Genomic DNA, 26,007 nt, shown 5'->3' with positions numbered 1-26,007 from the left:
TTGCTGTGGCTTTTCGGCGTCATTTTTGGTTCCATGTAAATTTTTGAAGTATTTGTTCTAGATCTGTGAAATATGTCATTGGTATTTTAATAGGGATTGCATCGAACCTATAAATTGCTTTGGGCAGTATGGACATTTTAATGATGTTGATTCTTCCCATCCATTAACATGGTATATGCTTCCATTTATTTATATCTTCCTTAATTTCTTTCTTCAGTGTTACATAGTTTTCTGAGTACAGGTCTTTTACCTCCTTGGTTAAGTTTATTCCTAGGTGCTTTATTTTTTTTTGTTGCTATGGTAAATGGGATTTTTCTTTTTTAGTTTCTATTTCTGATATTTTATTGTTGGTGTACAGAAATGCCTTTGATTTCTGAATATTGACTTTGTATCCTGCTATTTTGCCAAATTCACTTATTAGGCCGAGTAGTTTTTTTGAGCAGTCTATAGGGTTTTCTATGTATACTATCATGTTATCTGCAAATAATGACAGTTTTACTTCCTCTTTTCCAATTTGGATGCCTTTTATTTCTCTTTCTTGTCTGATTGCTGTGGCTATAACTTCCAAGACTGTGTTGAATAAGAGTGGAGAGAGTGGACATCCTTGTCTTGGTCCCGATCTCAGGATAATGCTTTCAGTTTTTGTACATTAAGTATGATATTGGCTTCAGGTTTCTCGTATTCCTATTTTGCGGAGTGTTTTCATCATAAATGGGTGTTGTACTTTATCAAATGATCTTTCAGCACCTAGTGATATGATCACGTGGTTTTTTTCTTTCATTTTGTTTGTGTGGTGTATTATGTTTATTGATTTGCAAATATTAAACCATCCTTGCATCCCTGGGATGAATCCCACTTGATCATGGTGTATGATCTTTTTAATGTGTTGCTGGATCTGGTTTGCCAATATTTTGTTGAGGATATTAGCATCTACATTCATAAGCAGTATTGGCCTGTAGTTTTCTTTCTTTGTGGTGTCTTGACCTGGTTTTGGAATTAGGGTTATACTGGCTACATAGAAAGTTTTGGAGTCTTCCCTCTTCTTGGATTTTATGGAATAGTTTGAGAAGGATAGGAGTTAGTTCTTTCCTAAATATTTTGTAAAATTCACCTGTGAAGCCATCCAGTCCATGGCTTTTGTGTGCCAGGAGTTTTTTGATTACTGCTTCAATTTCACTAGTTGTTATTGGTCTGTTTATGCTTTCGGCTTCTTCTTGATTCAGTTGTGGAAGATACATATTTCCAGAGATTTGTCCATTTCATCTAGGTTGTCGAATTTCTTGTGATACAGTTGTTTATAATAATTTCTTACAATCCTTTGTATTTCTGTGATATTGGTTTTGATTTTTCTTCTTCCATTTCTGATTTTATTTATTTGGGTCTTCTCTTTTTTCTTGATGAGCCTGGTTAAAGGCTTCCAATTTTGTTTACCTTTTCAAAGAACCAGCTTCTGGTTTTATTGATCTTTTGAATTGTTTGTTTAGTCTCTATGTCATTTAATTCTGCTATGATATTCATCATTTCCTTCGTTCTACACACTCTGGGCTTTGTTTGTTGTTGTGCCTCTAGTTCTTTTAGCTGTAGGGTGAGATTTTTTTTATTTGAGAGTCTTCTATCCTTTTTAGGTAGGCCTGTATTGCTATGAACTTTCCTCTCAGGACTGTTTTTGCTGTATCCCATAGGTTTTGGGTTGTTGTGTGTTCATTATCATTTGTTTACAGAAACTTTTTAATTTCTTCCTTGATGTCAGTGTTAACCTATTCATTATTTAATAGCATGTTATTCATTGTCCATGAGTTTGAATGTTTTTGAATTTTTTTCCTTAAGTTGGATTTCCAGTTTCAAGGCATTGTGATCTCAGTAGATGCTTGATATAATTTCAATTTTCTTGAATTTGTTGAGACTTGTTTTGTGTCATACCATGTGGTCTATTCCATATGCGTTTGAAAAGAATGTATATTTTGCTTCTTTGGGGTGAAAAGTTATATATATATATATAAATGAAGTCCATTTGATCTAGTGTGTTGTTCAATGCCTCAATGTCTTTGGTGTTTCTTTGCTTCAAAGATCTGTCTGTCTACTGTTGACCATAGGGTGTGAAAGTCCCCTACTCTGAGTGTGTTGTTGTCTATATTTTTCCTGAAGTCTTTCAAAGTTTTCCTTACGTATTTGGGTGCTCCTATGTTGGGTGCATATATGTTTACAAGGGTTATATCTTCTTGATGGATTTTTCCCTTAAGTATTATGAAATGTCTTTCTTTGTCTCTTTTTTATGGCCTTTGCTGTGAAATAGGTTTTGTCTGATACAAGTATTGTTAACCCAGCTTTTTATTCATGACCATTTGCTTGAAATATTTTTTCCATCTCTTTATTTTCAGTTTCTGTAGTTCTTTTGTTCTAAGGTGGGTCTCTTGTAGACAGTGTATATGTGGGTCATGCTTTCTAATCCATTCAGCTACCCTATGTCTTTTGATTGGATCATTTAACCCATTTACAGTTAAGGTTGTTATTGATAGGTACTTACTTATTCAATATCTTTTTTCCCCTTTGTACTTGCGTTCCTCTCTGTCTCTCTTTGTTTCTTAATCTTCTTAGAGCCGACCCTTTAGCATCTCTGGTAATGCTGTTTTGGTGGAGATGTATTCTTTTAGCCTTCTTTTGTCTTGGAAATTCCTTATTTCACCTTCCATTTTGAAAGAGAGCCTTGCTGGGTAGATTAGTCTAGGTTGTAGGCCTTTGTTTTTCATTGCTTGGAATATTTTTTCCCATTCTGTTCTGGCTTGTAGTGTTTCTTTGGAGAAATCTGATGATAGCCTTATTGGAACTTCCTTGTATGTTACTAGCTGTTTCTCTCTTGCTGCTTTTAGGATTCTCGCTTTGTCTTTCAATGTTGCCATTTTAATTATGATGTGTCTTGGAGTGGGCCTGTTTGGATTCATCTTCTTTGGAACCCTGTGTGCTTCCTGGACTTACGTGACTTTTTCTCTCATCAAGTTAGGGGAGTTGTCTGCCATTACTTTTTCAAACAGTTTTTCTATTCCTTGCTCCTCTCCTTCTCCTTCTCATATTCCTATGGTATGAATACTATTATGTTTCATGTTGTCCTGCAGCTCTCTTAAAACCTCTTCACTCTTTTTCAGTCTTTTTTCATTTTGTTGCACTGTCTGGGAATTTTTTTCTATGTTGTCCTCCAGCTCAGTGATCTGATTTTTTGCTTCTAGCCTGCTTTTAATTCCTTTTACTGTGTTCTTCAATTCAGAAGTTGTATTCTTCATTTCTTCCTGGCTCTTATTGATAGCTTCTATGTCCTTTTTCATGCTGGTGTAAATCTCAGTACATTCCTTGTAGTTTCTCTGGAGTTCCTTGTAGTTTCCCTGGATTTCTTTTTTGTTTTCTTTGTGCTTGCTGAGCTCATTTTGCTTCCCTATAATCCATGTTTTGAATTCCCTGTCTGATAGTTTGCTTCCTCTATTTCATTTAGCACTCTTTGTTGGGATTCCTCCTTTCCTTTTGTTGAGGGGTTATTTCCCCATTTCCCGATTTTTTTAACTCTTCTTGTTTGTTGCTACTTCTTAGATTGATCTGCACTTCCTGGATCTGCCCCTGGTGGCATCAGATCGTGTACCTGTCTAGGCCTAGGCAGCCTGTTGGAAACTACCAGAGATCTACTGCCTTTGTCTGTCTCCTTTAGTTCTTAATCTATTCAATCTGTGATCAGCCATCAAGCTGAAGCACTGAGGGTGGGGCAGATTAATTCCTGAGGGCAGGGCTTTTGCTTCCTCTCAGGCTGACGCCACTTAGAGGGGAATGATCTGCCTGCAGTATGGGGAATGAGTCAGCACTGAAACCTGGTTGGCTGCTCCCTCAGTTCTCCTCCCAAAGCCACTGCTCCAAACTCTCGCCAGGCGTCTCCAGTTCACTCTGCCCTTTCTGCACTTGAGCCCAGGGTAAGTGGGTGCCAAAATATTTTCGTACGTGATCTGCCCAAGAGCTCTTTGTCTCCAGCTGCCTCCCTCAGGCCAGCAAAATACCCTGTGGCTTTTTGCTTTTCAAAGCTGGATGCTATTTTACTTTTTGCTCTTTTGCTGTAGGCTGGGAAGCCTAGCTGGGTATTTAGACCCTATCCTTCTCAGGGGGAACCCCTCAGCTGCTGAGCTGTTTCTCAGTCCCTTCAGCTGCCACATGTGGGAGCCCAGCTACCCCTTTCACATCTCCACACTTCCTACCGGTCACGTTGTGATGAAGCGTCCTTTTCTGTCTCTCCGTGGTTATCAGACTTCTCTTCAGCTAGTGTTCCATTGGTTATTCCAGATGATTTCTCCACAATTAAGTTGTAATTCGAGATTGGTCCTGGGATGAGGGAAGTGTAGCTTCCACTTCCTCCTCCTTCATCTTGGATCTCTCCCTTGTTTAGTTCTTGATCCAAAGAAAAATGTGTTGCTTTTCCCTGTTGAGTATAATGTTATTTGTGCATTTGTCATATATGAGGTCTGTCTGATAAAAATCTAGCTATTGTTAATATAATGAGAATGGTTTGCACAACATTGGTGTAATCTGGCAGCCAAGGAGAGTGGACTGGAATGTATGTGTCAACAATGACAACTTCACTGTACTACTCAGTGGGGGCAGTAGATGCCGTTAAATGAGTATGTGTACTGTGTGGCTGTCACATTCAAAATGCCTGGGTGGGCCAAAGGAACGCGCCAGCCACCACGGGCACACACTGCTGCTGCAAGAAACAGGAACCTCTGGACCGCCTCATTACACCAGCTGTGGATCCAGAAAAAGAAGACACACAAAGGCTAAACTGAGTAAAAACTTTCCTTTTATATATTTTTTAAATTTTTATTTCTATTTTAGTTTTTTATTTGTATTTTATTTTATTTTAATTTTTTAAATTTCTTATTTTTAGTTTTAAATTTAATTTTTACTTAAAAAATTTTTTTTCCCTTAAATACTATATCTTTAATTTGTTTCATACCATCTCTCCTTCTCATCCTTCCTCTTTAACTTTCGTTTATTTGTTTGTCTGTCCAGTTTAGCCTCCCTTTTACAATAAATAAAAAATATATAATTACTATATAAATCTAATATTGTACAATCCCACTTTCTTACTATATTCTGCATTTTCCCTCCTTTTATTATTATTAACATACAATGTAAATATTACCTACTGTCCTGCATAGTCTCAACACTACTTGCTACTATTATTAATCTATCATCCCCTCCCTCAAAAATCATATTTTTCCTCCTTAAAAACAACTCTTATCTGTTCTTCCTATAGTATAAAAGCTCTAATCTCTCTACATTTATATTAATCCTGGCTCGTTGGCTGACGATAGTGGGATAGAGGGTGGGGGATATCTTTGAAGGTGTGGGTTTCCTGCCTGGACTGTGTGTTTATGTTTTTAACAGCATCTCCACAAAAGAACTCAAGACAAAGTGGATAGAGTGACTCTCAATCAACTAGCCAGAGGGAAGATCATACCAAAGAGCACCTGAAATATAACCAGACAGCATAAACAAACGACATAAAGGTAACCCAAGAACATCAGGCTCAGGAGAGCAAAGAGACTGCACCACTGAAACCCCCATATCTCCTATAAAGAATCTCATACCAGAAAGGTGGGAAGTCAAAGCAGACAAATCCAAAAAACAAAAACAAACAAGAAGAATCCAACATGGTAAGACGCAGAAACAACCTCTCAATGAGAAGAAAAGAGGAATCCCCAGAAAGAGAAGTAGATGGGATAGACATAGCCCAAATGTCAGCCATGGAATTCAAAACAATGGTGGTGAAGAAGCTGAATATACTCGACAACCTCAAAACAACTATGACAACCTCCAAGGAAGTTACCAACAGCTCCAAGAAAATTACAGGGAACTTGCAGAGAACTACACCACCATAAAAAAGGACATAGCAACTATTAACAAGAACCAGGAAGAAATGAAGAATACAATCTCTGAACTGAAAAACACAGTAGAATCAGTCAAAAGCATACTAAACGAAGCAGAGGATTAGAATAGTGAGTTAGTGGACAATGTAGAAGAAAATTCCCAGAAAATACAACAAAATGAAAAAACATTGAAAAAGGACGAAGTAGATGTAAGGGAATTACAGGATACCATAAGGAAAAACAACATCAGAGTCATTGGAATTATAGAGGGAGAAGAGGAACAGGAATAGAAAAACTGAGGAGAAATAGTGACAGAAAAATTTCCCAACTTGATAGGAGAAAAAGTTATACAAGTTCAGGAAGCACAGAGGGTTCCAATGAAAAAGAACCCGAAAAACCCACTCCAAGGCACATCATAATCGAAATGGCAACATTCAAAGATAAAGAGAGAACCCTAAAAACAGCAAGAAAAAAACAGTAAATAACATACAAGGGAGCTCCGTTAAGGCTATCGACTGATTTCTCAACAGAAACACTACAAGCCAGAAGGGAATGGTCAAAAATATTTCAAGCAATGAAAAACAAAAGCCTAAAACCAAGAATACACTACCTAGCAAGGCTCTCATTCAAATTGGAAGGTGAAATGAGGAATTTCCCAGACAAAGGAAGACTAAAAGAATACATCTCCACCAAACCAGCGTTGCAATAGATGCTAAAGGGAATGTTTTAAGAAAAAAAGAGGAGAGGAACAGAGATACAAAGAGAAATGAATAAATACATGTCAATAATAACCTTAAATGTAAATGGATTAAATGCTCCACTTAAAAGACATACAGTAATGGAATGGATAAGAAAACAGGACCCACATATTTGCTGTCTACAAGAAACACACCTCAAAACAAAAGATTCACACAGACTGAAAGTAAAGGGATATAAAAAATATTCCAAGCAAACGGACCTGAAAATAAAGCCACGGTAGCAGTCCTCATATCAGACAAAACGTATTTCAAAGCAAGGGCAATAAAAAGAGACAAAGAAGGACATTTCATAATACTTAAGGGAAAAATCCATGAAGAAGGTATAACACTGATAAACATATATGCACCGAACACAGGAGCAGCCAAATACATAAAGCAAATACTAGAAGACCACAAGAAGGATATTAACAGCAACACACTCATAGTAGGGGACTTTAACACTTCATTATTAATAATAGACACATCCTTAAAGCAAAGAAACACCAAGGATATACAGGCATTGAACAACACACTAAACCACATGGACTTAACTAATAAATATAGAACTTTTCACCCCAAAGAAGCAAAGTATACATTCTTTACAAATGCACATGGGACATTTTCAAAGATAGACCACATGATAGGACACAAAACAAGCCTCAACGAATTCAAGAAAATTGAAATCATATCAAGCATCTTTTCAGATCACAGTGCCTTGAAACTAAAAATCAACCTCAGAGGAAAAAAATCAAAGACACCCAAACTCATGGAGAATTAATAACATGCTATTAAGTAATGAATGGGTTAACAATGACATCAAAGAAGAAATCAAGATATTTCTGGAAACTAATGATAACGAACACACAACAGCCCAAAACCTATGGGACACAGCAAAAGCAGCCCTAAGAGGGAAGTTCATAGCAATACAGGCATATCTGAAAAGGATAGAAGAATCTCAAATAAAAAATCTAACCCTGAAGCTACAACAACTAGGACAACTCAACAAACAAAGCTTAGGGCAAGAAGAAGGAAGGAAATCATCAAGATCAGAGCAGAATTAAATGACATAGGGACCAAAGAAACAATTCAAAAGATCAACAAAACTAGGAGCTGGTTCTTTGAAAAAATAAACAAAATCGACAAGCCTCTAGCCAGGCTCATCAAGAAAAAAAGAGAGAAGACCCAAATAAACAAAATCAGAAATGAAAGAGGAGAAATCATGACTGATACCACAGAAATACAAAAAATTGTAAGAAATTACTACAAACAATTGTATGGCAAGAAATTCAACAAACTAGAAGAAATGGACAAATTTCTAGAAACATATAACCTTCCAAAACTGAATCAAGAAGTAGAAAGTCTCAACAGACCGATAACAAAGAAGGAAATTGAAACAGTAATCAAAAATCTCCCTGCACACAAAAGCCCTGGACCGGATGGCTTCACAGGTGAATTTTACAAAACATTTAGGGACGAACTAACTCCTACCCTCCTCAAACTATTCAAAAAAATCCAAGAAGAGGAAAAAACCCCAAACTCTTTCTATGAAGCCAGTATTACCCTAATCCCAAAACCAGGTCTAGACACAACAAAGAAAGAAAACTACAGGCCGATATCACTGATGAACATGGATGCTAAAATCCTCAACACAATATTGGCAAACAGGATCCAGCAATACATCAAAAAAATCATACACCCTGATCAAGTGGGATTCATCCCAGGGATGCAAGGATGGTTTAATATTCGCAAATCAATAAATATAATACATCACCTAAACAGAATGAAAGACAAAAATCACATGATCATATCAATAGATGCAGAAAAAGCATTTGATAAAGTACAACACCCATTTATGATGAAAACACTCAGCAAAATGGGAATAGAGGGAGCATACCTTCACATAATTAAGGCTGTTTATGAGAAACCTGAAACCAACATCATACTCAATGGACAAAAACGGAAAGCATTTTCCCCTAAAATCAGGAACTAGACAAGGCTGTCCACTCTCTCCACTCCTATTCAACATAGTGTTGGAAGTCCTAGCCACAGCAATCAGACAAGAAAAAGAAATAAAAGGCATCCAAATTGGGAAAGAAGAAGTAAAACTATCATTATATGCAGATGACATGATAGTATACCTAGAGAACCCTATAAACTCCACTAAAAGAGTACTCGACATAATAAGTGAATTTGGCAAAATAGCAGGGTACAAGATAAATATACAGAAATCTAAGGCATTTCTGTACACCAACAATAAAATATCAGAGACAGAGACAAAAAAGAAAATCCCATTTACTATAGCAACAAGAAAAATAAAGTACCTAGGAATAAACTTAACCAAAGAAATAAAAGACCTGTACTCTGAAAACTACATAACATTGAAGAAAGAAATTAAGGAAGATACAAATAAATGGAAGCAAATACCATGTTCTTGGATGGGAAGAATCAACATCTTCAAAACTGCCATACTACCCAAAGTAATTTACAGATTCAATGCAATCCCTATTAAAATACCAATGACATATTTCATAGACCTAGAACAAATACTCCAAAAATTCTTCAAAACTGCCATACTACCCAAAGTAATTTACAGATTCAATGCAATCCCTATTAAAATACCAATGACATATTTCATAGACCTAGAACAAATACTCCAAAAATTCATATGGAACCAAAAAAAAAAGACCCCGAATAGCAAAAACAATCTTGAGACAGAAGAACACAGCAGGAGGAATCACAATACCAGATATCAAACAATACTACAAAGCCACTGTGATCAAAATAGTCTGGTACTGGCATAAGAACAGACATATAGATAAGTGGAACAGAATAGAGAGCCCAGAAATAAACCCAGGCCTCTATGGTCAACTAGTATTTGATAAAGGAGGAAGGAACATAAAATGAAGTGAGGAGAGCCTCTTTAACAAATGGTGCTGGGAGAACTGGACAGGGACTTGCAAAAAAATGAAACTAGACCACCAACTTACACCACACACGATAATAAACTCAAGATGGATCAAAGACTTGAATGTAAGCCGTGACCATAAAAGTCCTAGAGGAAACCATTGGCAGGAAAATTTCAGATATCCCACGTGACAATATTTACATGGATACATCTCCTAAGGCAAGAGAAATAAAGGGAAAAATAAACAAATGGGACTTCATCAAACTAAAGAGTTTCTGCTCAGCAAAAGAAAACATCAGCAAGATGAAGAGGAAACCAATCATATGGGAAAACGTATTTGTCAATGATATCATAGACAGGGGACTGATCTCCAAAATATCTAAAGAGCTTATACGACTCAACATCAAGAAAACAAACAACCCAATTAAAAAATGGGCAAAGGACCTGAACAAACACTTCTCCAAAGAGAACAAACAGAAGGTCCATAGACACATGAAAAAATGCTCAACATCACTGGCCATTAGAGAGATGCAAATAAAAACCACAGTGAGATACCACTTTACACCAGTCAGAATGGCCATCATCAACAAATCAAGAAACAACAAGTGCTGGCAAGGATGTGGAGAAATGGGAACCCTACTGCACTGTTGGTGGGAATGCAGACTGATGCATCCACTATGGAAAAGAGTATGGAATTACCTCAAAAAACTAAAAATGGAACTGCCTTTTGAACCAACGATTTTACTGCTAGGACTATACCCAAAAATCCTAAAACGCTAGTTCAAAAGAACTTATGCACCCCTATGTTCATTGCAGCACTCTTTACAATAGCTAAGTGCTGGAAACAGCTTAAGTGCCCATCTGTAGATGAGTGGATCAAAAAACTCGTACATTTACACATTGTAATACTATGTAGCAGAGATAAAGAAGGAACTCCTGCCATTTGTGACAACATGGATGGAACTAGAGAGAATTATGCTTAGTGAAATAAGCCAGGCAAAGAAAGAAAAGTACCATATGATATCACCTAATACTGGAAACTAAAGAACAACATAAGCAAATGAACTAAATAGGATAAGGAGCAGAATAGCAGTCCATAGGAGGGAGGTGGAGGGAGAGATGGGGGATAAGTAACGGAAGGGTTTAGTCAAGGAATGTGTATAAATGACTCATAGACATGGACAATGGGGAGGGATATGATTGTGGGAGGAGTGGGCTGGGTTGGGTTGGGGAGAGCAATGGGGGAAAATGGGACAACTGTAATTGAAAAACCAAAAAAAAAAAAAAAAAAAAAAATGCCTGAGCAAGTAGAGCAACAAATCTGCATCACATTTTGCATTGAGCATGTCCATTCCTCCAGGGAAACTATTTGGATGATTCAGAAGGCTATAGCTATGAGTAACTGGTATTTGGCAGCTTCTTTATGACAGTGTGCCTACTCATGGATCACTTGATTATGTTGTATGATCTTTTTAATGTATTACTGAATTTCCTTTGCTAATATTTTTTTGAGGATTTTTACAACCATGTTTATCAGGGATATTGGCCTGAAATTTTCTTTTTTTGTAATGTCTTTGTCTAGTTTTGGAATCAGGGTAATGATGACTTGATAAAATAAGCTTGGTTGTCTTCTCTCTGATTTTTTTGGAATAGTTGAGAAGGACAGGTGTTAATTCTTATTTGAATGTTTGGTAAATTCACCTGTGAAGCCATCCAGTTCCGGACTTTTGTTTTGGGGGAGTTTAAAAAAAATTTGTTTTAATCCTCACCTGGGCATACATTTATTGATTTGAGACAGAGAGACAGAGAGAAACATGAAACATCGATTGGTTGCCTTCCTATGTGCCCCAACCAAGGATTGAACCCGTAACCCTTTTGGTATATGGGGTGATGGTCCAGTCAACTAAGCCACCCAGCCAAGGCTAGGAGTTTTTTGATTACCAATTCGATTTCTTGGTAGTAATTGGTCTGTTTGATTTGTTGTTTCTACTTCTTAGGAATTTATCCATTTCTTCCAGATTGTTCAGTTTGTTGGCTATGCAGTGGAACTTTGGTCCTTGACTTAATTTGTTCTGGAAGACTGAGGATATAATTGTTGGAGATAGGAGACTTTTGAGAACCTAGATTTGACTGTGTCAGCATAGAAGGGTTGTCAGGTTGAGAATTGAAGTTTTATTTGACAACTGAGACATTTTTTTGTCAAGAACATGGTTGAGAAGTGAATTGTTCAAGATGGGAGACATTCAAGAACTGAGGTTTGACTGCAATTGGTTATAGTATTTACTTAAAATTATTTGTATTTCTGCTGTGTTGGTTATTTCTCCTCTTTCATTTGTGATTGTATTTATCATACTTGTGTCTTCTCTCTCTCTCTCTCTCTCTCTCTCTCTCTCTCTCTGAGACTGGTTAAAGGTTTATCAATCTTGTTTATTTTTTCAAAGAGTCAGCTCTTGGTTTCATTGATATTTTGTATTGTTATTTTAGAATCAATTTTTGTTTATTTTCACTTTGATCTTTTTTATATCCTTTCTTCTACTCAATTTGGTCTTTGTTGTTCTTTTTCTAGTCCTTAAGGTGCAAAGTTAGATTGTTTATGTGAGATTTTTCTTGTTTCTTAATGAAGGAATGCATTGTTATGGATTTCCCTCTTGTGACTGCTTTTACTCTGTCCTATAGCTTTTCTGTTGTGTTTTCATTTTCATTTGTCCCAAGGCATCTTTTAATCTCTTCCTTAATCTCATTGTTAACCCATTCATTGTTCAGTAAAATGCTATTTACCCTATGCATTTGTGTTTTTTAGTTTTTCTCCTAGTTTCATACCATTGTGTTTGGAGAACATGCTTGATGTGATTTCAGTGTTCTTAAATTTATTGACACTTATGTTTTTGTCCTGACATGTGCCCTATCCTGGAAAATATTCCCTGTGCACTTGAAAAGAATGTGTGTTCTGCTGTTTCAGGGTGAAAATATCAATTAAATACATCTAGTCTAATATATCATTAAGGCTGCTTTTTTCTGTTGATTTTCTGTTTGGAAGTCCTATCCAGTACCATCAATGGGGTATTTGTTACAGTTCTCTACTCTGACTATATTAGTGTCTATCTCTTCATTTATGTCCATCAATATTTGCTTTTTAAATTGAGGTGCTGCCAGGTTGGTGTATAAATCTTAACAGGGTTTATATTCTCTTGTTGGATTAATCTAACATTATCATTATATAATGTACTTTTTCTCTTGTTATAAAAAGTCTTTTGCATGAAATATCTTTTCCATTGTTTTACTTTTAGTTTGTGTGTCTCTCGATCTGAAGTGGGTTCCTTGTTGAAAGCATATGTGTGAGTCTTGTTTTCTTGTCCATTCAACTACCCTATATCTTTTGATTAGAGGATTTAATGCATTTACATCAAAAGTGATTAAGAATAGGTACATAGTTATTGCCATTTTATTACTTGTTTTTCCTCCCCCCCTTTTAAATTTTTTAATATTTTTAAATATTATATTTTATTGATTATGCTGTTACAATTGTCCCAATTTTTTTCCCTTTGCTCCCCTCTGCCCCATATCCCCCTTCCCTCCAGCAGTCCCATACCCCCTTAGTTCGTGTCCATGGGTCATGCCTGTATGCTCTTTGGCTTCTCCCTTTCCTGTATTACTCTTAACTCCCCCCGTCTTATTTTGCACCTACAAATTATGCTTCTTAATCCCTGCATCATTTTCCTATTTCTCCCCTTTCCCTCTCCCAGCTGATAACCCTCCAAATGATCCCCATACCTATGATTCTGTTCCTGTTCTAGTTGTTTGCTTAGTTTGTTTTTATTTTTTAGATTCTGTTGTTAATTTTGAGTTGTCATTTTTAAAAAATTATTTATTTTGTTTTGTTTATTTATTTTTAGAGCGAGGGGAAAAGAGAAAGAGAGGGAGAGAAACTGTGTGGTTGCCTCTCACTCGCGCCCCCAACTGGGGACCTGACGTGCAACCTAGTCATGCGCCCTGACTGGGAATCAAACCAGCAACACTTGGCTCTCAGGTCGACGCTCAATCCACTGAGCCACAGCAGCCAGGTTGAGTTGTCATTTTAATGTTCATAGTTTTGATCTTCTTTTTCTTAAATAAATCCCTTTAACGCTTCATATAATAAGGGCTTGATGATGATGGACTCCTTTAGCTTTACCTTGTCTGGGAAGCACTTTATTTGCCATTCTATTCTAAATGGTAGCTTTGCTGGATGGATAGAGTAGTCTTGGTTGTAGGTCATTGCTTTTGATCACTTTGAATACTTCTTGCCAGTTCCTTCCTTCTTGCCTGCAAAGTTTCTTTTGAGAAATCAGCTGATAGTCTTATGGGAACTCCTTCGTAGGTAACTCTCTTCTTTTCTCTTACTGCTTTTAAGATTCTCTGTTTATCTTTAACGTTTGGCATTTTAAATTATGATGTGTCTTACTGTGGTCCTCTTTGAGTCTAGCTTGTTTGGGACTCTGTGTTTCCTGGACTTGTATGTCTATTTTCTTTGCCAAATTAGGGAAGTTTTCCTTCATTATTTTTTTACATACATTTTCAGTTCTTGCTCTTCCTCTTCTCCTTCTGGCACCTTTATGATTTGGATGCTGGAATGTTTAAAGTTGTCCCAGAGGTTCCTGAGCCTCTTCTTTTTTGTTTGTTTGTTTGTTCTGTTTTGTTTTTTCAGTTCTTGTTCCTTCATTCTGTCCTGGTTGACTGTTTATTTCTTCCTTGTATTCCAAATCATTGATTTGATTTCCTTCCCATCACCATTGGTTTCATGTGCATTTTTCCTTCGCTTCACTTAGCTTACTCTTCATTTCATCTTTTATGCATTTGTCATACTTAATCTTGTCTGTCAAGTCTGAGAGCATCATTATCACTAGTGTTTTGAACTCTTCATCTGTTAGGTTGGCTATCTCCTCATTGCTTATTTCTCCCACTGGAACCTTGATCTGTTCTCTTTTGGGACATACTTCTCTGCCTCCTCAACTTGACCGCCTCCTGTGTTTGCCTGTGTCTTAGGGAGAGTTGTCATACCTGTTATGTTGTAAGGGGCAGGGCCTTAGGTATTCATCAGTGCAGGGCAACCCACTTCACCACATTGTGGCACTGTCTTCGGAGGAGGGTTCTGAGTGGGAACCATGCCACTTGCCTAGCACTCACCCCTTTCCAGGCACTTTTCCCGCTTTGTGTTTGGTACTGGCATCCCTCTAGCTGTTGCCCTGGTTGTGGTTCCCAGAGTGGGTGACTTTGCACATATTCTAGGACTGTGGGGATCCTCGAAACAAACAGACTCTGCTAAGAGACTGGCAGTTTTTTCCACCGCCCCAACCTCCAGTGGTTTTCACAGTCAGAAGCAATGAGCCTTGATTTTCCCGGGCATTAGAGCTGTGAGCTGCTCTGTCTGGCCTGGGTCTGGGATCGCTCCCCAGGTGTCCCTCCCAACTTTTGAAATGTGTAACTATGCTTTCTGCTGGCTGACCAAAGCCACTGCCTTGCTCCTGCCACCGCTGCTGCCACCACCAATGCCATTACACTGCGTCCTCTCCGCCCCTCCTCCGCCCCTCCTTTCTGTCTGGATGAGTATTGCTTCTTTATATCTTTGTTTGTTCGGCTTCCATGCAGTTCAACTTTCTGGTAGTTCTGGTTGTTTTTAGTTTTGAGGTAGTTATATTTCTTCTTATTGTTGTGGAGGGAGGTGAAGTGTATCTACCTAAGCATGTCTGATTGGGTATTACTGCTACCTTGTCTTCTAAATCACTAATATGAGCCTCTTCTTCATCCAATCTGCTATTAATTCCTTCCAGTGTATTCTTTATTTCAGTTACTGTATTTTTCAATTCTGACTGTTTCTTTTTTATGGTTTCTATGTCCATTTTTATGCTTACTATCTTTTTGTTGAAGTTCATTAAGTTCCTTGAATATCTTTATAACAATTCTTTTGAACTCTCTGGTAGATTGCTTATCTCTTTTTTATTTAGTTTTATTTTTTCTGGGGATTTCTTCTGTTCTTCCATTTGGGGCATGTTTTTGTCTCCCCATTTTGGCTGCCTCTCTGTTTGTACGTATTAGGTAGATCTGCTACATCTCACAGTGTTGTCAGGGTTCCTATGTAGTAGGTGTCCAGTGGAGAGCCCTGTAGTTCAATTTCCCTGTTTCCCTGAGCCAGGTGCTCTAAGAGTGTCCCTTCTGCGGATTGTATGTGCCCTCCTGTTGTAGTTGAGCCTTGATTGCTCTGGGCACATCAGTGGGTGGTGGTGACCCTCAGGCTGACTGGCTATGAGGTCATGTTATGGCCATAACCTACAACATGCTGTGTGGGAGTTGCCCCCAAAGAATGGGGTTCATCTGAGCCAGGTTGGTGCTTGCTTAGGCCACCCTTATGGTGTGCCACTTACGGAGCTAGTTGGGCGGTACTGTCTTGTGGTCTGAAGCTGGTCACTGGGTATGTTGTTTCTGGGGCCTGTTGAAAGGGACTTTGTTGCAGGCCAGTGTCAGATGTTGTTTGTGACTGCCTGGGGTTACTTGTTAAGAGCCACGAAGTGATATGTGATTGTTAGCTGCCTCTGCTCATTCTAGATGCACGTGGGAGAGGCCTCTGTGAACCAATGCTGGCTGGCACCAGAATCAGGCCTGCGGGAGGTCAGAAAAAGGTCCAAGGCATCCTGAGACCTGCCACTGGTTGCTGGCTGCCTGAAAGACGCAGCATCTGAAAGAGCCTTGGGCATACATGAGTTGGGTGAGGTGGGGTTCTCAGGGAGTCTGCAGGTGAGTGGTGTTTACAAGGTTAATGTAGATTTAGATTTGGTGCCAGTGCCAAGCCTGACACCAGTAAGCAAAAGTGTGAAGCTACACCAAGGCCAACCACCACTGACCTGAGGCCTGTGGAACTTACGGTGGGGCAGGATCTCAGGGAGTTGTCAGGGTGGGTCGAGTGGTGTTCACCTGGCTAATGGAGATTCAGATTTGGCTATGTGGAGGGAGAGCTCAATACAGGAAAGATGGTGCTTTTTGGTCATGTGGGAGAAGGGCTCAACACAGAAACAATGGCAGCTGTCCCTCAAGCCCTGGCCCTGAGCCACACAACTCAGTTTCTCCCTGTATGTCTCTGGTGCCTCCAGAGCTGCTGTCTCTAAGCCAGAGCCCAAGGTGAGTGCCAGTGAGGAACAGTTTGTGTGCAGGCCTTTTAAGGTTTCCAGCCTTTACCCAGAGGGACAGAATCCCCACTGACTTTCACAGCCAGATGTTGTGGGGGCTCCTCTTTCCAGCACTTGGACTCCAGGCTTGGGAGCCCAGGTGGGGCTGTGACCCTTGACTTCTCAGGTGGCACCTCTGCAGCCAAGATATCCTTCCTGATTCTCAACCTCCTCATGTTGGTGTGGGGCTAACCCGTTTTGTATCTCTGCCCCTTATACCAGTCTCAGTGTGACTTCTTCTGTATATCCTTGGTTATAGGACATCTGTTCAGCTAGTCTTCAGATGGTTCTTCAGGTTGATCTATAATTAGTTGTAATTTTGATATGGTTAAGGCATCACCTATTCCACCATCTTGGCTGGAACCTCTAAAAATGATGTGTTTTTAAAAATTGCCTCCATTATTCTAGTTGTCTTTGAAAAAAGTCCATGTTACTTTAAAATAAAATGTTACTTTCTACTTTACATAAATGTAGTCTTTCTACCAGATCTGATAATGATTCTAATGGTCTAATATAAGAAAACTTACTGATAATGCCCAAGCTTACTGGTTCCATAGACTTAAGAAATAAAGTGAGTTTTCAGATTGAGAGGAATTATTTTCCAGCATCGCTGTGGAGGCTGTTGTGTAGTTTGAAGATTAATGATTTATGTGTTAAATTTTAAAGGATGGTGAAATAACCCTTTTTTAATGAAAATCTCAAAGCTCTACTAATGATAACTCATGAAACTAAATGTTTTAACACTTAGCTTCACATTCACATATAAGCAAGTGGCATTGGACTGTCAGCATCGAGCTGGTACACAGTGATAACAAAGTCGACAGTGCTAGAGGAGGATGTATGGAACTGCAGCTGAAGAATGGTGGCTGGAGCAGCAACTGAAATGAGACATATCTGTTCCATGACTTGCTGCATCATTTTCCCTTTAGGTGCTCTATAACCTTGTTAGTCAAAGTATAGTTCAAGAATCAGCAGCATCAGCATCCCCTGGGAATTTCTTGGAAATGCAGAGCTTTAGGCCCCAACCCCAGACCTACTGACTGAATCAGTCTGCTGTTTAATAAGATAGTCAGGTAATTCCTATTCATGTTAGTTTGAGAAGCACTCTTCTAAACGCTAAATAAACCTGAGGGTTTGCAAAGTTTGTTATAACTGAGCCCTCTGGCTTTACCATTTCACAGTCTCAGCTAGGTCAGCACGTTTTTTGGAAATGGGTATCATGGTTACTAGTTATTGTATTTTCTTTTCCCAGTGGGGTGGATAGAGGTTATAAATACAGATTCTGGAGTCAGATTGCCTGGGTTCACATCCTGGCTCTGCCACACAAAATCTAATTTCCTCATTTGTTAAGGGCAACTGTGATTTGCACCCCATTGATTTTATTGGACTGTAATTGAGCTTCAGATCACCTCTAAAGTGTTTGTGAGATTTATTTTTATCATATTAGTGAATTCATGGTTTCTTGGTCCTAACTGAACCAGTAATTATTGAAAAGTAGATGGAATTTGGAAAACTTTTCAACTTTAGTAAAGAAATGTTCTTACTAATGAGTAATGGGAGACTACAGCTTCTGTAAAAAGTGTACAGATAGATTTAAGAGTGATGGGAAATTTCACTGAATTATAACCTACAAAGAAATAGTAGGAACATTTTACCAGCAGGCCTTGGAGATTTACCAGCATTCTGACCTTGTTTTCTTTAGGGGGCAGCTGGAATTTTATGCTATGTGGGAGCATATGTCTTCATCACTTATGATGACTATGACCACTTCTTTGAAGACGTCTACACTCTCATCCCTGCTGTAGTGATCATAGCTGTAGGAGCTTTGCTTTTCATTATTGGACTAATTGGCTGCTGTGCCACAATCCGGGAAAGCCACTGTGGACTGGCCACGGTAAGTTAGCACTTCATAGACCGCATAAGTCATCATAAAATGTGAGAATATTTCATTTATGTTGCTTCCTTTGAATTAAGCATTAAATTCCATAGACTGGCTCTTGTAATTGGAACAGAATTAGCACTTGTCTTAAAGTTCTAGCAGTTATCTTAGATAACTTTTTTACCAAGAGATTATTTATTGCTATTTCTTCATTTGTATTTACTTTTTGACAATGTTTCCTTGCAGTTTGTCATCATCCTACTCTTAGTTTTTGTCACAGAAGTTGTTGTTGTGGTTTTGGGATACGTTTACAGAGCAAAGGTATGTTGTCTACTATAATTCACATCTTTTAGAAGGTGGTTTGTTTCAAGTGAAATAGAACAAATGCATTTTATCAAAGTAAACATTTTCTTTTGCCTTTAAAAATCTAAAGTTCATTAGACATTATATGTCCAGATTTCTAGTCTCACTTTATATAGTGAAGTATCAATTCTACTACTGTTCTAGTTTGTAGGTATTTAGATTTTTTTTTTTACATTACCTTGAATGGCCCTGGCCAACATGGCTCAGTGGTTGCCTGGGTTGCAGTACAAGTCTCCAGTTGGGAGCATGTGAGAGGCAAGCAATGGATGTTTCTCTCACACATCAGTGTTTTTCTCCCTTTCTCCCGCCCTTCCTCTCCTTCTAAAAATTAATAAATCTTTTTAAAAAATTACCTTGAATGAGCTATAGATGAATAATTGATCAGCTGAGACGTTTGTTCAAATTTCCTCAGCCCATAGATTCTCTATATGAGAGGGGAAATACAAGTTTCCTGATTTATGTTTTATATCCCATTGCTTCTTTTAAAAATGACTTGTTCTGAACATAGAAAAAGACGATTGTGAGTTGTGATCCTACCTCTACCCTGTCCTAAGGAACAAGGTGTCCTGCCAACTCGAACACCAAGGAAGCTTTTGCCAGCTTTCCCTTCTTACTCCCCTTTCTTCTTTTCTAGCCATTTCCTTTTATTTATTTTTTTTCTGTTTCCTTTCTATTTTGCCTGCCTTTGCTGTCCACCTATAGTACCATTTAAGGCTAAACAGGCTCCTTTAAATTAATTAATTTGGGCATAACTTTAGAGCCATGTTATAGAGGCATAATTAAGTCATTGTAAGGTATGGTTTCAAGTCAAAGGCATGATATGCCAATTTAATATTTAAATGATTGATACCAGGCAACTATGGGAAAAAAGAACGCAGTGGATTATGCCCCTTCCTATGACCTTGTTCTCAATAACAGTCTCTCGACATCACTGATAAAATTACCAAATGAGCCTAATCATCTTAAAAGGGTAAAGAGAAGCGGGTACAAACAAACTTTATTAAAGTCATACTTCCTTGTCACTTTAGTAATTGGCAACAAAGTGTCATTTCTAAGGACTGATTTTTTTTTTTTTACCTGATTACTTTGGCATATTTGTCCAAGTCTAATAATTTGCCCCAGAAGTATCTTGTGGTGGTTTTTCAAGTAATTTTATTTTTACCTCCTTTAGGAAAGGAAAATGAAGAGGTCTTCTGAGACTACATTGAAAACTTACCTAAAAAAGAAGGCAGTCCATTTATAATTTAGGACATCCATCTGAAGGCTCAACTGCATTCTCCCTTTTGAGTGGATTGTTAGCCTGCCATCTTGCACACAATCTTCTCTTTGAATGCGTAATCTATGTGATATAAAATGTCTGAATTTTTACATGAATCTGTATAGAGGCAGGAAGGGAGAAAACTTCTTTTTGTAAGAAATTTACAGAGATATCTGGCAACTTTGCAAATATGCCACTTAGGTATTTTAGCTAGAGACTTGACTAAATACTACTTTTGCTAGTATATTAGAGGAACCAAATTCTTTCTTTTGATTCAGGTGGAAAACGAGGTTGACCACAGCATTCAGAAAGTATATAAAACCTATAATGGAACCAACCCTGATGCTGCTAGCCGGGCCATTGATTATGTACAGAGACAGGTGAGCTTTCTTGCGGTGACTTTGTTTCTGAGGGCCAAACACTATTGGGTCAATGTGAAACTTACTCTGCTATTACTACGTAAATTAGCCATGTACCTTCACAGTCATGGTTAACTTCATGATGTGTTCAGTACTTTTATTTTTACCCTTGAAACGTTTTTTCCACTACCACCTAGTTGAAATAAAATAAAATCCATCTTCCCCACCCCACCCCAGATTAATTAATCACAGAGGTAATAATGGAAAGAGATGTATGTGTCACAGGGAATGTGGGAGTCCAGATGGACTTAAGAGGAGGTGGAAGGTCTTCTTCATATATATTTTTAAAAGATAACTGACAAAACTGTAAATAACAGTATGGACAACTTGAAACATATATGGAGATAGAATAGTATAGTAGATCTATATGCCCATAAACCCATATCCAAAATTGTTGGCTTTCTGTCAGTCTTGTTTCATCTGTTAGCCCCACATATCTTTTGCTAGAATATCTTAAAGCAAATCGCAGACACTTTAGACAAAATATTTTTAACACTCTGTCATTGGAAATAGTATTTAACTCAGAACCAGGTACTTCACATGTAAGATAGGAAGACTTTTCTTAGCTATAAACCACCTCTTGTGGGCAGTATGCTTTTCATATGGCGGTTCTAGAGCCATTAGATGTGGCTATTTAAATTAAAATTAAACATTCAGTTCCTTAGTCATAACCAGCCATATTTTAAGTGCTCAATAGCCTATGTACCTAGTGGCTACCATGTTAGACATATAGACATAGAACATTTCTATCAATGCAGAAAGTTCTATTGGATATCACTGTTCTAGAATAATTTAAAGCTCTGCAGTGCACAGAACTCTAAAATTCAGCACAGGAGTAATATCAATTCTCTTTTCCAATAGCTGCACTGTTGTGGAATTCACAACTACTCAGACTGGGAAAATACAGACTGGTTCAAAGAAACCAAGAATCATAGTGTCCCTCTAAGCTGCTGCAGAGAGACCACCAGCAGCTGTAATGGCAGTCTGGCTCACCCCTTCAGCCTCTATGCTGAGGTAAGTTCAATTTCTTGGCCAAAACTTGAATCTTGCCTGGTGACCCATTTTGTTTTTTCTTTGGTTTTTTTGGTGAATCATCTCTACCTGGAACTTCTTTTCTACCATCTTTTGCTTGTCTTTTTCCTAAAGCCATTGTAACCATTTTTAAGTGTAAGTTCAGTAGTATTGAGTATATTCATCATCACCCATCTCCAGAATGCTTTCCCTCTTGGACACTGAAGCTTTATACCCATTAAATAACAACTCTCCATTTTCTCCTCCCTCAATTCCTGGCAACCACCACCCTTCTGCTTTCTATGTCTATGAATTTCACTATTTTAGATACCACATCTAAGGAACCCTACAATACTTGTGCTATTGTGCCTGGCTTATGTTTTTACTTAGCATAATATCTTAAAGTTCATCATGTTGTAGCGTGAGCCAGAATTTCATTCTGTTTTAAGGCTGAGTAATATTCTCATTGTATAGATAGACTACATTATGGTTAACCATTCATTCATGGGTGAAAACATGGGTTGCTTCTACCTTTTGGCCATTTTGAATAGTGCTGCTGTGAAAACAGCTGTACAAATATTCTTTTGAGTCCCTGCTTTCAATTTTTTTTAAGGATTTAAATTATATTATGTATAGACTTTAGTTATATCTTTTTTAATTAAAAACTTAAAGAAAAAATTTTCAATTACAGTTGACATACAATATTATATAATACTATATTTATATAGCTTACAAGCTGATCTCCACAGAAAGCCTGATACCTACCTGGCACCACACATAGTTATTACTGTGTGTTTCTATGCCATAGTTTATATCTCCATGACTTTTGCTTGTCTTTAAAGCTGTTTTATTTTACTGTAAATTATTTTTAAATGCATGGTCTTTTTCTGTCTTTTAGTTTCTGTCATTTTCATTTCTTCCAATGAGTGACCTTGTAGCTTTCAGTTAAAAGAGACATCTAATGAGGATGACTTTGTGTGTTTTAGGGGTGTGAGGCTCTAGTTGTAAAGAAGCTACAAGAAATCATGATGCATGTTATCTGGGCAGCGCTGGCATTTGCAGCTATTCAGGTGAGCACAGCTAGCCAAGCAGTTGTTATCAGAGTGTACTGATCTCTGTTGTCAGTCCTGAATGGTTTTCATCACTAAGTGCTTTTACTCTCTGTGTATATAGATAACTTGAAAGGAATTGAGATATCAAGGATCAGATACCAAGGACCAGTTTCCAACACTTATTTCCTATCTCTAGACCTATCTAGACCCAGAATGGTTTCAAAAAACTAGAGGTTTGGATGGGGGAACCATGTGTGAGAAGACTCTTTGCCTTATTTTTTGACTTGATTAATGAGTGACCTGTTCAGAATACAAGCTGTTGTCATAGTGTATTCTTGGGAGATATTTTAATACAACGTTACAGAATTTTTAAAAATTGTATTCCTTTATTTCCATTTGGAAATAGCTTTTAGATTTTTTAAAAACTTTTTATTCTTTAGTCCTTGTTCTTCTGTTCTCATGAATTTTATATGTTTATATACATAAATCAAGAACTGGTAATACTGGTACTATTGTACAACTCTTCTCTCTTGTACTAATAGGAGTGACTATTGCTTTATAAAAAGGCTTAAAGGCTTGAAAACTGAGGTTCTAACCTCTTCTGCATTTGAGACTCAATTTTTTTAGATGGATAACCATCAGGTGTCCATGATATCACTTGGCACATCTGGAAGTGTACCATGCCATTGTTGGTAGCAGAGGGGACTTGTTTTCCCAATTCCTGACAGTGAAAACAGTCTTTTGCCCCTTAAGAATAGCCTGCATAAAGTAGCTGGAGTGATTGCCTAATTATCTCTTAACTTTACTCCTAGCTCCTGCCCAATGTGCGTGGACACACACACACAGCACCCCCACCACCCCCACCTGAAAATAAAAAAGAAAGACAGCTATTCTTCTGCCCAATACAATTAGTTACATTCTTAAGTATATTCATTACATCTTAGAGATTCTTTTAGAGGAATGTTTTAGAAAAGTTTCAAAACTGGGAATAGCCAACTATTTGAAAGTCCTTTGTGTCAGATTTAATTCTCAGACTGCTCTTTTAGTTCAGCGGTTCTCAACCTGTGGGTCGCGACCCCTTTGGGGGTCAAACGACCCTTTCACAAGGGTCGCGTAAGACCATCGGAAAACACATATATAATTACGTATTGTTTTTGTGATTAATCACTATGCTTTAGTTATGGTTGGGGGTCACCACAACATGAGGAACTGTATTAAAGAGTCGTGGCATTAGGAAGGTTGAGAACCGCTGTTTTAGTTGTTCTTGAAATATGCTTCAGGCCTAGGGAATATATTTTAAGAAAGTGTAGGTTTCTTTTAATTGTTAGATAAAACAAATTGGATTGCTAATTTATAAGTTACTTGGATTGCTTCTCTCTATTTGAACAGAAGCTAGTGTATTTAATGGGCAGTGCCTTTTAAAAGGGCAAAAGGGTGATTATTTACTTTGCTGGTATTCAGACAGCCCTGAAATGATTCATTAAAATGAATAGCTTTGTATTTGCTATGGTCTTTTCCCTCCTAACCATTTACTTTGTGGCATAGCAGTAATCTGTTAATCAACAGGGATGTATTTCATTTTGATTGTCTGTATAAACACACCTGGGAGTTCTCTTTTCTCAAGTGAAATCCTGATCTGTACAGTGTTAATGATTTTATGTATAGTAAGAAAGCTGCACATATTAGTATGCAGCAAAGAAAGCTTTGGAACTGTATAGTGGTTTAGGTCATGAAATATGCAACATGTATGTAGAAGACTAATGAAAATTGTCCCTTTAGTTATGTCCCTTGTCTAGTTAAGCTTATTAACCAACCAGATATTTCATTAACTTTTTTAGTGGGATCTAAAATATTCTAACTAGTCTCTTCTCATTGCATTTATCAACTGATGGTCATTGACACCAATTCAATGCCAATTTTGGGGTATGGTGAAGGAGACTATTCACCGCAAAACAACTCAACTGTGATACAGCATGGCTGTGAAGCAGCCCAGGGAACAGGCCTCTGTCTGACTAGGCAGCTCTGCTCCTTGTTGGTATGCTCTGCTTTGTCCCAGTCTGCTCTGGCTTCCTCTGGTCTGCTCCGCTCTGGTGAGACAGCTCAGCTGGGGAAACACAGTCTTCAGTGGAAAGGAAAAGTGTGCTCCCAGAGGCAGAGGGGAGCTGGATTATATAGACAACAAGTCCTCATTCCTGGTCCCTGATTGGTCCATCCTTATGCAAATGAGGATTCTAGTCTTCACAGATTGGTCCAAAAGGCACTGTCCTGATTGGTTGGAAAGGAACCACTCCGGTTGGTCAGTGAAGATGTTCATGGGGGGTGGATATGGCTTTGATTGGATGGTGAAATAGAACTCCAGGAACTCATCTTTATAAGTACTGGCTCAGATGGCAGAAATAGTGCAGGCAGGCAGGCCGTTCAGTGAAGAGGCTGGTAGTTCAATGCAGGCTTTTCCCTGAAGCACAGTTTACATGAGAGGCCCCTGTGTAGAAATGGCTGCTAGACTTTTTTAATTTGAGCCCAGTTAACTACCCGGAGCCCTTCTCAGTAGGTGTCTTCTTTCTCAGGGTTCACACATTTTATACTTAAATCACCCTGACTTAAGTGATAGCTGATAAAGATTCGATGTTTTAGTTCAGCAAAACTGAGTCAGGGATTCAGAGCTTCACAGACTCTAAACTTGTAGTGGCTTTGAAAATTAAAAAAATAAATAAAACTTTGGTTTTAAGGAAGAGCATCCATTTTAGGTCAGAAGTTTCCCTTATGTTTTCTTTTTTCGAGAGTACCTATAAATGTTCTAAACTTTTGATATTCAAAATCTGATGTGCCTGGGTACTTTGGGTGTGGAAAACCCAAGAAAAGCAGAAACAGTTCAAAGATCATTGAACTCATTTATTTGTATACCAATCTTGGTAGAGAAAATTAGACCTAGAAAGACACTTGGAAATTCTCCAGTTCATATGCCCTTCATTTTAAAGGCCATGAAAATGAGGGGGAACAAGGATAATAGGTCTTATGACTATAACTAAAGCTCGAACCACAGCTCCATTGTATTCTGATTATAAATTGAAGAATTAATATTCACAAAAGATTATATTCCTAAATCTTGTTATGAAATTTGACAGTTAATTGACACTTCAGCTGGATAAAATATATAATGTAATAGCATTGAAATATTATTAGCACTTTCCTTAGGTTCCAAAGGGGGAAGCTCTTAGAGTTATCATAGTAAATACAGTTTGAAATAATGTTAGTAATTGAAAGATGATTTTTGCCACTGTGAGTATCAA

The 26,007-nt window shown here is 37.9% G+C and overlaps 1 protein-coding gene across 3 annotated transcripts in view; it reads left to right on the top strand.

Annotated features, from left to right (window-relative positions):
* The window catches only part of TSPAN3 (tetraspanin 3), a 70,877-nt gene that overhangs the window by 32,745 nt on the left and 12,125 nt on the right, over positions 1-26,007 (top strand). The window contains exons 1-7 of one of the 3 annotated variants that reach the window (XM_090269948.1): positions 13,461-13,600; positions 18,438-18,629; positions 18,861-18,935; positions 20,514-20,615; positions 21,516-21,668; positions 22,652-22,735; positions 22,839-23,093. In XM_090269948.1, the coding sequence (XP_090126074.1) occupies positions 13,523-13,600; positions 18,438-18,629; positions 18,861-18,935; positions 20,514-20,615; positions 21,516-21,668; positions 22,652-22,735; positions 22,839-22,847 (693 nt within the window). In that variant the 5' untranslated portion in view covers positions 13,461-13,522 and the 3' untranslated portion in view covers positions 22,848-23,093. Of the gene's footprint in view, positions 1-13,460; positions 13,601-18,437; positions 18,630-18,860; positions 18,936-20,513; positions 20,616-21,515; positions 21,669-22,651; positions 22,736-22,838; positions 23,094-26,007 lie in introns of those variants that run through there. The other 2 variants (XM_090269949.1, XM_090269947.1) reach the window with 2 other exon arrangements.

This window comes from Furipterus horrens, unplaced genomic scaffold, assembly GCF_987537825.1.
Source record: "Furipterus horrens unplaced genomic scaffold, mFurHor1.1.pri manual_scaffold_3, whole genome shotgun sequence".
In the NCBI taxonomy this organism is placed as follows: domain Eukaryota; kingdom Metazoa; phylum Chordata; class Mammalia; order Chiroptera; family Furipteridae; genus Furipterus; species Furipterus horrens.
This window is presented reverse-complemented; position numbering and strand designations above follow the sequence as displayed.